The sequence below is a fragment of the Ooceraea biroi genome, chromosome 6, assembly GCF_003672135.1.
Source record: "Ooceraea biroi isolate clonal line C1 chromosome 6, Obir_v5.4, whole genome shotgun sequence".
Lineage (NCBI taxonomy): Eukaryota > Metazoa > Arthropoda > Insecta > Hymenoptera > Formicidae > Ooceraea > Ooceraea biroi.
Window position 1 is genome coordinate 5,310,985 of NC_039511.1, and position 12,835 is coordinate 5,323,819.

General features: G+C 41.5%; 3 protein-coding genes and 1 long non-coding RNA gene across 10 annotated transcripts in view; 2 read left to right on the top strand and 2 right to left on the bottom strand.

Moving 5' to 3' along the window:
* The window catches only part of LOC105284340 (tudor domain-containing protein 1), a 162,438-nt gene extending 157,619 nt beyond the window's left edge, over nt 1-4,819 (top strand). For all 5 annotated transcript variants that reach the window (XM_026970363.1, XM_026970364.1, XM_026970365.1 and 2 more), the window contains 11 exons: nt 46-664; nt 1,095-1,243; nt 1,331-1,704; nt 1,887-2,056; nt 2,155-2,274; nt 2,397-2,507; nt 2,631-3,197; nt 3,261-3,354; nt 3,466-3,619; nt 3,708-3,864; nt 3,936-4,819. In XM_026970363.1, coding sequence (XP_026826164.1) covers nt 46-664; nt 1,095-1,243; nt 1,331-1,704; nt 1,887-2,056; nt 2,155-2,274; nt 2,397-2,507; nt 2,631-3,197; nt 3,261-3,354; nt 3,466-3,619; nt 3,708-3,864; nt 3,936-4,061 — 2,641 coding nt within the window. In that variant the 3' untranslated portion in view covers nt 4,062-4,819. The remainder of the gene's footprint in view (nt 1-45; nt 665-1,094; nt 1,244-1,330; nt 1,705-1,886; nt 2,057-2,154; nt 2,275-2,396; nt 2,508-2,630; nt 3,198-3,260; nt 3,355-3,465; nt 3,620-3,707; nt 3,865-3,935) is intronic.
* Nucleotides 4,283-7,259, bottom strand: LOC105284322 (cleavage stimulation factor subunit 2). Of its 3 annotated transcripts, none has more exons than XM_011347719.2 (9): nt 7,171-7,259; nt 6,702-6,789; nt 6,506-6,584; nt 5,772-6,340; nt 5,454-5,619; nt 5,351-5,377; nt 5,166-5,263; nt 4,853-5,046; nt 4,283-4,501 (listed from the first exon to the last, which is right to left on the bottom strand). In XM_011347719.2, the coding sequence occupies exons 2-9, from the start codon at nt 6,760-6,762 to the stop codon at nt 4,382-4,384; spliced, it is 1,314 nt and encodes a 437-aa protein (XP_011346021.1). In that variant the 5' UTR covers nt 6,763-6,789; nt 7,171-7,259; the 3' UTR covers nt 4,283-4,381. The 3 variants fall into 3 exon arrangements, with proteins under 3 accessions (XP_011346021.1, XP_011346019.1, XP_011346020.1); XM_011347717.3 differs by having other exon boundaries at nt 7,095-7,241; XM_011347718.3 differs by lacking the exon at nt 5,351-5,377 and having other exon boundaries at nt 7,095-7,241.
* A 137-nt stretch (nt 7,260-7,396) lies between these two features.
* LOC105284321 (intraflagellar transport protein 122 homolog) lies at nt 7,397-12,696 on the top strand. The gene is made up of 16 exons (XM_026970367.1): nt 7,397-7,554; nt 7,830-7,939; nt 8,033-8,153; nt 8,226-8,436; nt 8,522-8,595; nt 8,723-8,993; nt 9,058-9,219; nt 9,326-9,623; nt 9,691-10,061; nt 10,134-10,526; nt 10,656-11,070; nt 11,141-11,367; nt 11,438-11,825; nt 11,958-12,130; nt 12,213-12,371; nt 12,434-12,696. The coding sequence occupies exons 1-16, from the start codon at nt 7,502-7,504 to the stop codon at nt 12,518-12,520; spliced, it is 3,513 nt and encodes a 1,170-aa protein (XP_026826168.1). The 5' UTR covers nt 7,397-7,501; the 3' UTR covers nt 12,521-12,696.
* On the bottom strand, nt 8,440-8,829 carry LOC105284320. Its single transcript, XR_894856.2, has 2 exons — nt 8,707-8,829; nt 8,440-8,631 (listed from the first exon to the last, which is right to left on the bottom strand). It is a non-coding gene; the product is annotated as an uncharacterized LOC105284320 (long non-coding RNA).
* Nucleotides 12,697-12,835: the final 139 nt, after the last annotated feature.

Here is a 12,835-nt window from a genome sequence, read left to right on the forward strand (position 1 = left end):
CAAGACACTCGACTAATCAAGCTCATTCTTTCTCTTGCCTTTAAGCGCGAGCAAGAAGATGCCCCAGAAATCACAGTCACCTGTCAGGTCTTCGTCTTCTTGCTCATCGAACAGCGAGAAGTCAGAAGAGTGCTCAGCGAAAGAATCATTCGACAATGCGGAGAAAGATAAATCCACGGAGAAAACCGAGACGACCAAGGATCCCTTCAAGGTGGAGGTGCTCATACAACGGGTGGTGACGCCGTATTGTATTTACGTTGCGCAGAAGGAGCACGAGGAGTCCAACGCAACGTTCATGCTGGAGATGCAAAAGTTCTACAATACTTATCACTGCCCGACGAAGGACGACTGGCGCGAGGGTGGGCTGTGCGCGGTGTATTCCGCGAAAGACAAGGCTTACTTCCGTGCGAAGATCTCGAAGATCGGTTCACCGACGGAGGTGTCGGTCTTCTTTTACGATGTGGGCATCGAGGAGACGGTGACAGTGAAGGACTTGCAAATTCTGCATGAAAAATTCGCGAAGCAACCGGCACATTACTTCAAGGTGAAGCTAGCTGGTATCTTGCCGTGCGGTGGATCATCCACATGGCTGTCACTATCGTGCACGACGCTGTTCGACATCATACAGGAGAATAGGAATTGCAAATTTTACATCACCAAGCTGGTACATTTTTTTTTATCTGTCTTTCACGCCAATCTATGCATTCGGTGGATTGTGATTGTAATTATTAGAGGCTGACGCCGCTGCGCCAGATAACGGCACTTGCAATTTAACTTGCAATCAATAACATGCATAATTCATACGGTGGCATGTACATGTCTCGTGTTTAAAAATCAACTAATACCTAACACCTAATAATTCAAGAGAATTATGCTTCTACCCACACTTGTTGTAACAAAGTTGCAATAATAACCAGCTGAAAATAAATTCTGAGGTAGTGTTCTAAAACAGCGGTCGAAGTTGGGTGAAGTATTTAAAGGTCTATTTCTCTTGGATCTTCCTCAGGGACAATATTAATCGCAATAATCGAATGCAACAAGATTGGTCGTAGATATAAGGAATAATTTAACAAACGTATCATATGCGCTATAAGATTCAAGAGGAAGCATACGATGGTGCGGTACCTGTTGAACTTTGGATAAGACAAACTCGAATACCGGGACCGCTTCTGCCAGCTACAATAGAGATCAATTCCATTAACAGGATGTTGGTGGATAAGGGTGTTGCTTTACCTATCAAAAAGTATGTTATTCTTAACACGCGTGCGCAACGTTTGAATCGTGTTTTCTAATTCTTACTAACGCTTATCATATTAATTTAACTCGACAGCTACTTCTCAAAGGCGGTTTCGGTTCTCGCTACAGAACTTAAACGACAGTTGGCGAACAATTGCGAATTCCTGCCGTCTGGAGAGGAGCAAGGAGAGGTAAAGTGGCTGAAGAAAGCGCTCCTCGGCGTCGACTGCAAAGAGTTGAGTGATACCGCGATGTCACACAGGAGCGATTCGTCGAGCTGCAATAACGACATCGATTTTGACAACGTCAAAAGTACAAAACACCAGGATTCTACCTTGACGGATAAAAGCAGTCCAATAAAGTTCTCCAATTGGCTACCAGCGGTCGAGATTACGGAAGAAGTATTCTATGCTATACCGACAAACGTGGATAACAACTGTGCGATATATTTGCATCCTAAAAAATACAGTACGTAGCTTTTGTTATATAATAATAATAATAATAATCATCGATTTCTATTTAAAATCTAATATGTACATTGGCACATTAATTTACGCCGTGTCTAACAAATATTTGTAAAGATTGCACTACTTGTGCCTCTCTGAACTTTATGTCTTACGTCTGTGTACTTTGTGTTACGCTTTTCTTAGACGCCGATATGCTGCATTACATACAAACTGAATTACAAACACATTGCAAGTCCATTAAGGTAAATGTGCAGAAGGAATGGAAGAAGGGAGACGTATGCCTCGCTCGATACCATCATGATAAAAAATGGTATAGAGGTAGAATTTCTGAGAACACGGGGACTACGCTGCAGGTAACGAATAGCTTTATGTCTATCCTTTGTTTATATGCGTGCACAAGCAATATTATTTTCATGCAATAATATTTGAATCGCGTGTTCTCCACATGTAGGTGGAATTTATCGATTATGGTAATGTAGAGGAATGTGAAATGAAATACGTGACGGGTGACATTAAACTGGGAGATATTCCTATTCAGTGCACAAAGTGCATCATCAGCGGATTGAAACCGGTAACTTTTTTTCCATTTTATTTCACTCGACTAATTTAAATAGTCATTGTACTGTTTCGTCATTCTTGTTTGTTTGTTCGTAACTAATGCTCGAAATGTATCTGTTTACGCGCATTCGATAGGAAAATCCAACGGGAAAATGGATGATGCACGATCTGGATCGCATACATGCGTTACTCGTCGATAAAGAGTGCAAGGTGACCGTTTTGCAGCGAGAACCAACACACATAATCGTAAGATGTGCCTATATTTGTATTTTCAAGTTTCTCCAAGATACTTATCCCATTGTTGTGATGTGCTACCACACATTTACGCACGCGCCACCAATCGCTACCGTTTATAATTGTTGTTTGCAGATATCGCTGATGCTGCTACGACCATGGAAATGCGATCTTTTGTTATATCTTACAAATCACATGGACATGAGTATTAAAATCGAACGTAAGGAATGGAACGAGGATCTCGCTAATTTCGATAACGACTTTAAATCGTGTTCCACCAAATCGGGCTCCACCGACGTTATCATCGAGGAGATAATTGACAATGAGAAAGCAGAAGATGCGACCGATACTTTAGAGACATCCTTGTTGGACCTGCGTATACAGAATGCTACGCTTAACGAAACTGTGATCAGTGGCAACGTAGCGGAGCTCACGACATTTGAATTCAATAGTGACAAAAAGATATGCGACTTTGACAATGAATCCTGCAGTGATGCGATCAGCTTAGACAAGATGTTGGAGGAACGGTTGATCTCTTCCACGCCGCAGAGACAATTGGATGAGGATAACTTCTTCGGTGCGTACAAGCGGGTGACGATTCCGCCGGAGACGAAGTGCATTGAGATAATATTGTGTTGCAACAAGGACCCTGTTACCTGTTACGCCCAATTGGCAACGAACGACGATGACGTGTTCCATCACGTAGGTACTATTAAATGCATTCTTGTAAAGAAAAATATCTAATTTTGTACATCCGTCCTTCAGATGTTCTTCGAATATCATCTGCAATATGAAATGATAATGGAAGAGTTGCAATTGTGTGCCAGCAGCCAACCATTAATTCAGTCTTTTGAGAAGAGTAAGTTTTAATTCGTAATAATGAAAATCATCACACATCCTTATTGATATGCAGCAATGCGTCTGTCGAAAAAATAAGAAACGAATGTTAACTGACATTAATCGTTTCTAGATACCCCATGCGTAGCAAAGTTTTCCGATGACACGTGGTACAGATGCATCATCACACACAGTGAGAAGGTTTCCAACACTCAGTGCATACAAATCTCGTTACATTACGTCGATTATGGCAATTATGAGTACAGAATGTTAGATTCACTCTCAGAGTAAGTGGAGCGTCGATATCCGGTTTATTAATGTTTTTAAATTCTGTACAAGAATAATCTGATGACTTATAAAAATATATTTCCTTAGCCACGGTTTACACGTACCAAAGAAGGAATGGCTAGAACTACCTGCCATGGCTATCAAATGCACCTTTTGGGGATTAAAGTTTGTCAATACCAACGTTGATTTATTAGCGACGAAGTTAAGCAAGATATATAACCAAGCGGTCGTAGCCCGAATTAAGGTATGCATTTGTATAATTTATTTATTTAGAATTATCAGATAAAAAAATACACAAATTAATTATTATTATAGGAAATTAATGAGAGTGACATCGTGGCCGAAATATACAAGGACAAAACGTTTAAAGAACTCCTTTACGTAAACTTGATACAAGAAGGTGTATATCAACAATTGAAACAGAAATCCAAAAAAGATTAAGAGATCATCAGGGATGTTCGTTCTTTGAATTCTTGATCAACTGATAATCTTATTTTTGTAATCTTACTTCGTGTCAAGTGCACTTATTATTAATCAATCCATGACAAAACTATCAAGAATAAGTCGGCAGCTACGGACTTATTTTTTTTCGTTATTTCGTATAGTAACAAATTCGTTTATTCATCATTGAGTATCCCATAGAAAATAGCAGAAACAGAATGTCGCATTTTATAAAAGTGTATTGGTTACAGTACATTTTTAACGTCAGGGACTGACGTCGATTTAACATAAATACTTGAAAATATGAAACTGCATTAACATCAGCGCTGAGTGCTCTTTGCAATTTGTTCCTTCAACACTAGGATACTTTGTCTTTGCTCAGGTGGAAGCATTGCAATCTGCTCGTCTGATAACTGCAGCACTTGCATTATCAAGGCCGCCTGCAAAGAAAGCCCGCATTTACAGCATATAAGATTAATATAATAATTATATATACATATTAAGTTTTTTTTATGTATATGTACATTATTGTGTGATTAAGTTGCGTTATAATTGGGTATGTTAGTGTGGATTTACGCGCATATGCAGTTGTTCATATTTTGGCATTTTGTTCTATCTAAAAACTGATCTCCGTTGAAAGATTACCAGTGAAATGATTTTTCTGTTCAATGTATGCCATACCACTTTTCACATTTTTACTAGAAGCGCAATTTATTTTCAAATAAAAATATCGCAAGATAAATAAATGGTGTTGGGCCAACGAAAGTATATATTTTTTTATCACGACGTACCTTTTCCTGATCGGATGCCCCACTAGGAATATTGCCAGCCGACGACATTCCGGCCATCAGTCTCGAAGTCGCGGAACTCGCGGATTGTGAAAGTGCCGCTGCGGAGCCGGTCGTACTGCCCGTTACGGTGCTTGGTGCCGATACCGTTGGCGCTGCGACCGGCCTTGGAACGATCGGCGGCGCGACGGGAGTTGCTGATGAATGAAATTTACCACGAGATCAAAAAATTCGATTCGTTAAAATGTATTTGCAAATCGTAAAGGCAAAACTTTTATATCGAATGATTTATGCGACTAAAAATAAGAAAGCGTACGGGTGGCTTTGGTGATCCTAGGATCAATGGGCATCCTAGGATCCCTGGGATCCCTCGGATCTCGGCCGAATCTGTCTGCTCTCGGATCACGACAGAAGCTGAAAATACATTCGGTTTAATGTAAGAATAAACCAGCAATCAAAATTCGACTTAAGACAATTTTTTATATATATGTTATATGAAACCTCTCGACTCCTTCCCCAGGAAGAGTGCTATAAAAAAAGAGTAGCTTCTTCAATTATACGATCTACAACTGATCCTCCGACAGCGACAGTGAAATATACTTACTTGTCTGCGATATTGAACGCATTAGAGCTTCTCGGGTCAGTGGGAGCCGGTATTACCGGTGCGTTAACGAGCGCGGGTTGCGTCTGAGGAGGTCCCCTCAGGTCTTGATCCATCCTTGCTAAGCGCGGATCTATCTGCCTATCCAATCGAAGATCTACATCTTGACCTGTTGGAGAAAAATTTTAAATTGCAATTTCCGTCTCACTCGATGATAATAAGCGTCGAGGTTTCACAATTCATTAATAGGCGTGATCAGCGAACGAAAATTTAATATAACGATCTAAAAAAATGCAATTTTTCTCTTATTTCTTCGTTTACCCGCGAAGATGGGTGCTGGAGCAGCGACAGCTGGTGCAGATCGTGCTGGAACCCACGGCTCCTCAATTCGTGGCTGGACCGACTGCACTGACTTCTCCGATGGTGCCAATACACCCGGGATAGGATTAGCTTTGTGCAACATGCTGACTGCCGTGTGCGGGTCCACTATCCTCATGACCACTTGTGCTTGAAGCAGAGCGTACGCCAACTGCGGATTCTGTAATAGCATTTGACGCGCCTCGTTCGGATTATTTTGCACGCAGAGTTTCATCTGCTTCATCAGCTCGAACATTTGCTCCGGCGGCAGAGACGCTACGGCCTTGCTTATTGCTTCCGGAGCTTTGTCCGACTGCACAGCTTCTCCATAAGGATTCTCAGTGTTCTGTCCCTGTAGGAGGCTCTGCATTTCCATCCGACTCTTCTCCGTACACGCATTGTCCACGCGCAATGTTCTTCCACCGATCTCATATCCGTTCAAATTTCTCATAGCGCTCAAGGCCGTTTCCTGGTCTTTGTACTCACAGAAGCCATATCCTTTAGGTTTGCCTGTCTCACGGTCGAAGACCAATCTATTTGCAAGGATTGAGAAATTGTATTTCTAGATAATTACTGCATTTCATCCTCGTGTTGTATCAGATCGATTATATCAAAGGAAGTATTGAGAATACATAGAAAAATAAGAGCTTTAAACCAAATGTAATTGGTAAATGGAATAAAATATACAGTAAACTCACTTGAAGGAAAGTACCGGTCCCACTTCGCTGAAAATGTCTTTCAGATTTTCTTCAGTAGCCTCGTACGGGATATTCCCGACTATAATAAAATAACAGAATATACGATTAAGATCAACTGAAGTTATTTAATTACTTACCAAATAAATATTTAGTTATTAAATGAAATATTGCAATTCCTGCATCTTACATTACTTACCAAAGACACTTCGCATTGACTTATCCATTAGTGATTGATCCGAAATAGTTGAATTACTCATTTTCACACTTTTGTTTTTCTCAGCTATCTGTAAACACCCACGATTTTAATAATATTGTATGATATGGCAGATGCCTCCAATGGCAGATGTTTTCAGGTATAGTTAGGTATGATTAGTCATGAAAAGATTATTTTTTCGGTAAGTTTCAAAAACATGCAGGGAAAAACTGTCTTCGTTGGTGAATGGTTTTGTCTTGTACATTGCATGCGATTGAATAATACTATGGATTATGGAAAAATATGCAATGTTAATATGCATACTGTTTTAAAGTAAAATATTATTCTTATTCGCTATTTAGAAGTCGTATTTAAAAATAAAAATGAAAATTCAACCTGTAGTTCGAGCATGTTATTTGAAAATAAATATATCCAATTCGCTGTGAAGTTGTACTACTATACTATTTACTACCTGACTTCAGTCTGTAGCAATGCTCCTAAACAGCGAAGCAACTATCGTACGCGTCGAAAACCCCTCTTTACGATAATAAGTTATATTACAGGATTGGCTCCTGCGGTTTATAACCATTGCGCATGCTCGAGATTTGTGTCCCACGATCTAGGAATATTTGGTGCCTCTGATCTCTCCTAGCGGACATTCTGAAAACTAATTTAAAAACGCGCTCCATCTTGTTGTTTCCGTGGTAACCGCTTGAATGCCAAACAAATTCTCGAATGTCGTAAAGTATAATTGTTACACGTTAATGCAATAATATCAAACAATCTTTGCTGAATGTAACACAATGAGAGCGCATCCAGCATGGGTCGACAAAGTACAAGAAAAGTCGGACCAATGGTAAAGCTCGAATAAATCTTTCGTCACAATCATAAATAATTCTTTACAAATATGCGTGTATTTCATAAATACATCTCTGGTTTTATATTAAAAATCAGGAATTTCTTAATAAATCTATTTCCACTGAAATGCCAATCTTTTATATTGTACTTTTGAAACTGACATCTTTGTTTGTTATGTCATTTTCACTGTTAATCAGTAATATATTGTAATATTTATACTACAATTTAATATAAATATATTTACTATAATTCTAGAAAATAATATTATTTCAGTATATATGATCTTTGTTTTAATCCGGATGGAACACAATTGGTGGTTGCATCTGGTCACCAAGTCCTTGTGTATGAAGCTAATGATGGTGCTTTGATTCAACCATTAAAAGGTAAAATTATCTATTAAAGATTTAAACAATTGGAATAAAGTATATTTTTAGTTTCAGTAATATAATTATATTTTTTCGTACTAAATTGTGCAGGACATAAGGATACAGTGTACTGTGTGTGTTATGCAAAAGATGGTAAAAAATTTGCATCAGGGAGTGCTGATAAAACCGTTATCATCTGGACCTCCAAATTAGAAGGAATTTTAAAATATTCGTAAGTTACACGTATCTAAACTGCAGGAAAGATCTTCTGCATCCTTAATCAGGCATATTTTACTTTGTGCAGACACAATGAGGCCGTACAGTCGATGCAATTTAATCCCGTTTCACATCAGCTGCTCAGCTGTTCGCTCTCAGACATCGCGTTTTGGTCCGCAGAGCAGAAAGCCGTGCAGAAGCACAAGTCCGGTGGCAGAGTCAATTGCTGCGCATGGACGAAAGATGGTCAGTACTTGGCTCTTGGTCTTGCAAGTGGATACGTATCAATAAGAAACAAGGTATATATATTTCCGTCAGAATACTTAAACATTATTTTTCTATGTATTCTGAGCCAATTTAATAGATTTACATGTATTTTCTCAGAATGGTGAAGAGAAAACGCGCATCGAACGACAAGTTGGAGTACCGATCTGGAGCCTATCGTGGAATCCCTTACGGTGCGTGCTGCTCGTTTAAGATTTGACAACTATCAGCTGTGAAACAAAAATACAAACACATAAATAAATAAGAATATGTGACTTTGTGCGATAAAGAATTTATGTGATTACATTGGTACCCTTTTAGAGATGAAGCTACCGACGTGCTGTGTATCGCCGACTGGAACGGAGTTATTTCATTTTACACTATTGGAGGAGAGTCCGTCAGGAGGGAGAGATCGTTGCCCTTTATACCGTTGAAAATTGTCCACTTTCCGGAAGGCCAGTATCTCCTCGTGTGCGGCAGCAACAAACAATGCCTGCTAATGACGCACGATGGTATACAGCTGGTTAGCGTGGGTGGTACCTTCTCGTCATGGTTGTGGAGCTGCGCTGTTCACCCAACTGCCTCGCACGTCGTAAGTTGCAACGTGCCGCTCTTGGCCACTTCTTTGATAATTTCACTATTTTCATCGTTGACAGGCACTTGGTTCCCAAGATGGAACGATAACATACTTACAGCTGTCCTGGGACGTCGTGCACGGCTTATACGGAGATAGATACGCGTACAGAGAAAACATGACGGACGTAATAATACAGCACCTGATCACCAATCAAAAAGTGCGAATCAAATGTAAAGATCTGGTGAGTGTGATAATTAGCAGTCGAAGCGCGAAATAAAATAAACGCGTTGGCTTCGACTTGATAAAAGAAACTTGTTAAATAAAGTGCAATATATTTTTTTGTTTAGGTATGTCGAATCGCGGTATATCGAAACAGACTGGCTGTGCAATTGCCTGAACGCGTAATTATTTACGAGCCGTCTGGCATCGGTGACGGGATGCATTACAGAATACGAGACAAGCTCAATCAGACGTTGAACTGCAACTTGTTGGTCGTTACGTCGGACCACTTGGTTCTGTGCCTGGAAAGGCGTCTGCAGAGCCTCTCGTTTGCGGGAACAGTAGAGAGAGAGTGGATCCTCGATGGACTCATCACTTACATCAAAGTAGCGGGTGGTCCCGCTGGTCAGGAGTGCCTGATAACTGGTAAGTTTTCAACGACGTATCGTCCTTGTTACACTAGAGCAGATTATAATTATAAATCTGGCATTAGGTTTGAAGAGCGGTCACGTGGTAAAGATATACCTGGACAATCCGTTTCCCGCGCCCGTTACGAGAATCGAGAATGCCGTGAGGTGCCTGGACATCAGTTCGCTGAAAGAGAAAATGGCAGTGGTGAGCGAAGCCGGTATTCTCTCCGTGTTTGACTTGTGCAGCGGTGAGAAGCTGCAGGAGTTCCAGGATGTCAATAGCGTGGCGTTCAATATCGCCTTCGAGGACATTATGTGCTTCGCGGGCAATAATTACCTCGCGATAAAGGTCGCAAATTTTTCCGAGTACAGGCAAAAGTTCTCCGGCTTCGTCGTCGGCCACAACGGCTCGAAGTTGTACTGCTTGAACGGTTCATCCATCATCACGTCAGAGGTAAGGTATAATAAAATAATAAAATAAAGATAATAAAAATTGTATATCAGTATGACGCTTCAATATTTACAGGTGCCGCTGTCGTTGTTCATGTATCAGTACCTAGATATTGGACTGTACAATCACGCTTACGACGTGGCGTGTTTAGGCGTGGCCGAATCGGACTGGCTTGCGCTGGGAACGGCGTGTCTGGACAATCTCGAATTGAACATCGCGTACTCGGCGTTCGCGCGAGTGAAGAAGCTACGCTACATCGAGATCGTGTCCGAGGTGGAGGAGAAGCTAAAATCAGGCGAGTGGGGACGTGAAGCCTGCATGGCCACCGCTGCAGCCGCCATGGGTAGACTTCGCGACGCTGCGAAGCTTTATCAGAAGGCCGGGCTGCAGCAGTTCGCCCTAGATATGTATTCCGATCTGCGGATGTTCGACATCGCTCAAGAATTTATAGCTTCCGGCAACACTCAGGTCAGTTCTAGTTGATATTTTAAAATGCTTAATAAATAACAGTAATAATAAAAAAATAATGAAAATAAAAAAATAATATAAATAATAAAAAAATAATGAAATGCGATTAACTTGTTGTTGAATTTTTAGGATCGCACAGTGTTGCTGCGACGGCGAGCGGAATGGGCGAAGAGCCTGGGCGAGCCACGCGCCGCAGCCGAGATGTTCCTCTCCGCGGGCGATATCGATCGTGCCATCAGTATTATCGCTGAATACGGTTGGATCGACATGTTGATCAAAGTGGGCAGACAGCTAGACAAGGCGGACAGGGACAACTTGTCAATGATCGCGAAGAAACTCAAACAACTGGGCGCTTCACACGGCGCGGCGGAGATCTTTAGCAGACTTGGGGATGATCCTGACGTCGCCGACGTTCTCGTCGACGCGCAAGCGTGGCCCGAGGCTTTTGAGCTCGCGGAAAGGAACCCGAAGCTGAAGTCACGAGTATACGGGCCGTACGCGCGTTGGCTGGCGGAGACCGGACGCTTTTCCGAGGCTCAAGAAGGTATCGATCAACGTCACGCCGTGACGACACATCAAGCATCGAGATGCTAATGTTGACACTCGTTATTCAGCATTCCAGATGGCGGGACAACCGGAAGAGTCCATAGTCGTGCTGACAATGCTGGCGAAGAACGCTGTGACGGAGAAGAGATACCGCGACGCTTCTTACTTCTACTGGCTGTTGTCACAGCTGAGTCTAGACTTACCAAAGAGCACGGAGGAGATCAAAGCAATGTTTCTTAGTTATTCCGATAAAGCGGACGTCTATTACGCGTATCACGAAGTGCACAAATATCTGGTACGATTGCAACGCATTATGCATGCTGTCTTTCCAGTTACTTTTCCTTCACGAGGCGTTAATATTGCAGGAGGAACCTTTCACGTCTCTGATGCCGGAAGCGTTGTTCAACATCTCGAGATACTTGCTCATGAAGATGCAAAATATGCGCCTGGAAGGGATCTCGAAGCTGACAGTGATGTACAGTTTAGTGAAACAGGCGCGGATATTGGGAGCCAATAAATTGGTGATGCAACTGCTGGAGCAGTTACGAACGATGAAGATCCCTGCGAATCTTTTGGCGCAAGTGGAGACATCGACTCTGGCCGCCAGGTCCTATCCGTATCGCGACCCGGAGGAATTATTGCCCCTGTGCTACAAATGCTCCACGTTCAACCCTCTGTTGCCGACGAGCAATAATTCCAGTAGCAATTGCACGCAGTGCGGACTGAAGTTTCAACACTCCTTCGTCATGTTCGGTAAATACCCATCACAGACTGCGGTCTATGAGACTTGGAGAAATTCTTTGGCTATGTTCTTCATGAATCATTTGCAGATTGTATTTACTATTATTATTATAGTGGTTGTTAAATTAGCGTACCTTTTTATAGAAATCCTGCCATTGGTGGAATTTGAGTTGGAGGATGATATCACGGACGAGGAGGCGGAGAAATTGATAGAAGAGCCGTTACCTTCCGCCGCCGATGATGATGCAGTTAACGATCAATTCACCGTAACTTCCAACGAGACTGATCTCTTCACCGTCCGTTTAATGAGATACGAGGTAACTGGCGTAACTGTAATTGAAGAAGGTTACATAATCAAGAAGGGTTTTCTTTACAAGCAAATAATATGTTGTTTTGCAGGAAAAATCTAGTAGTACGATAACTGTGGGGAAGGGAGTGCTGAGGAGCATGGACCCGTCCACTGTAATAATTATGAAGTGTCCTAAGCCCTTCAAGACCAGATACTTCAGAAATCTTTTACCCGACCTCCACGTCAGCTTGTGCAAGTGCTGCTTAAAGGTAAGTTGCAAGCAATTAAAATAAAATGGAACTCGGTTCTAATACGTGACTCGATGTTTCAGTTGTTTCACTCGGACGATTATGAGTTAGCATTACTACGACACGGACACTGTCCGTTTTGTCGGACGCCGAATGTGAGCGCGGGTTGACACACGTATTACAATGTGCTGTTAGAAGTTTATCGTAGACCACGCGGTAGGCCTATAATTGTTTGAAATTATATATATTGAATTGTTAGAAACATTTTATCGTGTTTCATCCGTTTAGGACTATTGTACTTTGTACAGCAGCATCATGACAATATATACGAACTGTTTCTTTTTTATATGAAAAATTGTAACTGTACTACTGCCTTCACTTGCGTCACTAGGCTGTTCAAATAAATAAGATAGAACCACCTCACGTCGTACGGTTAAGCAAGCAGCACACTTGGCATTCCGGATACTCGCTAATTTGCTACAATC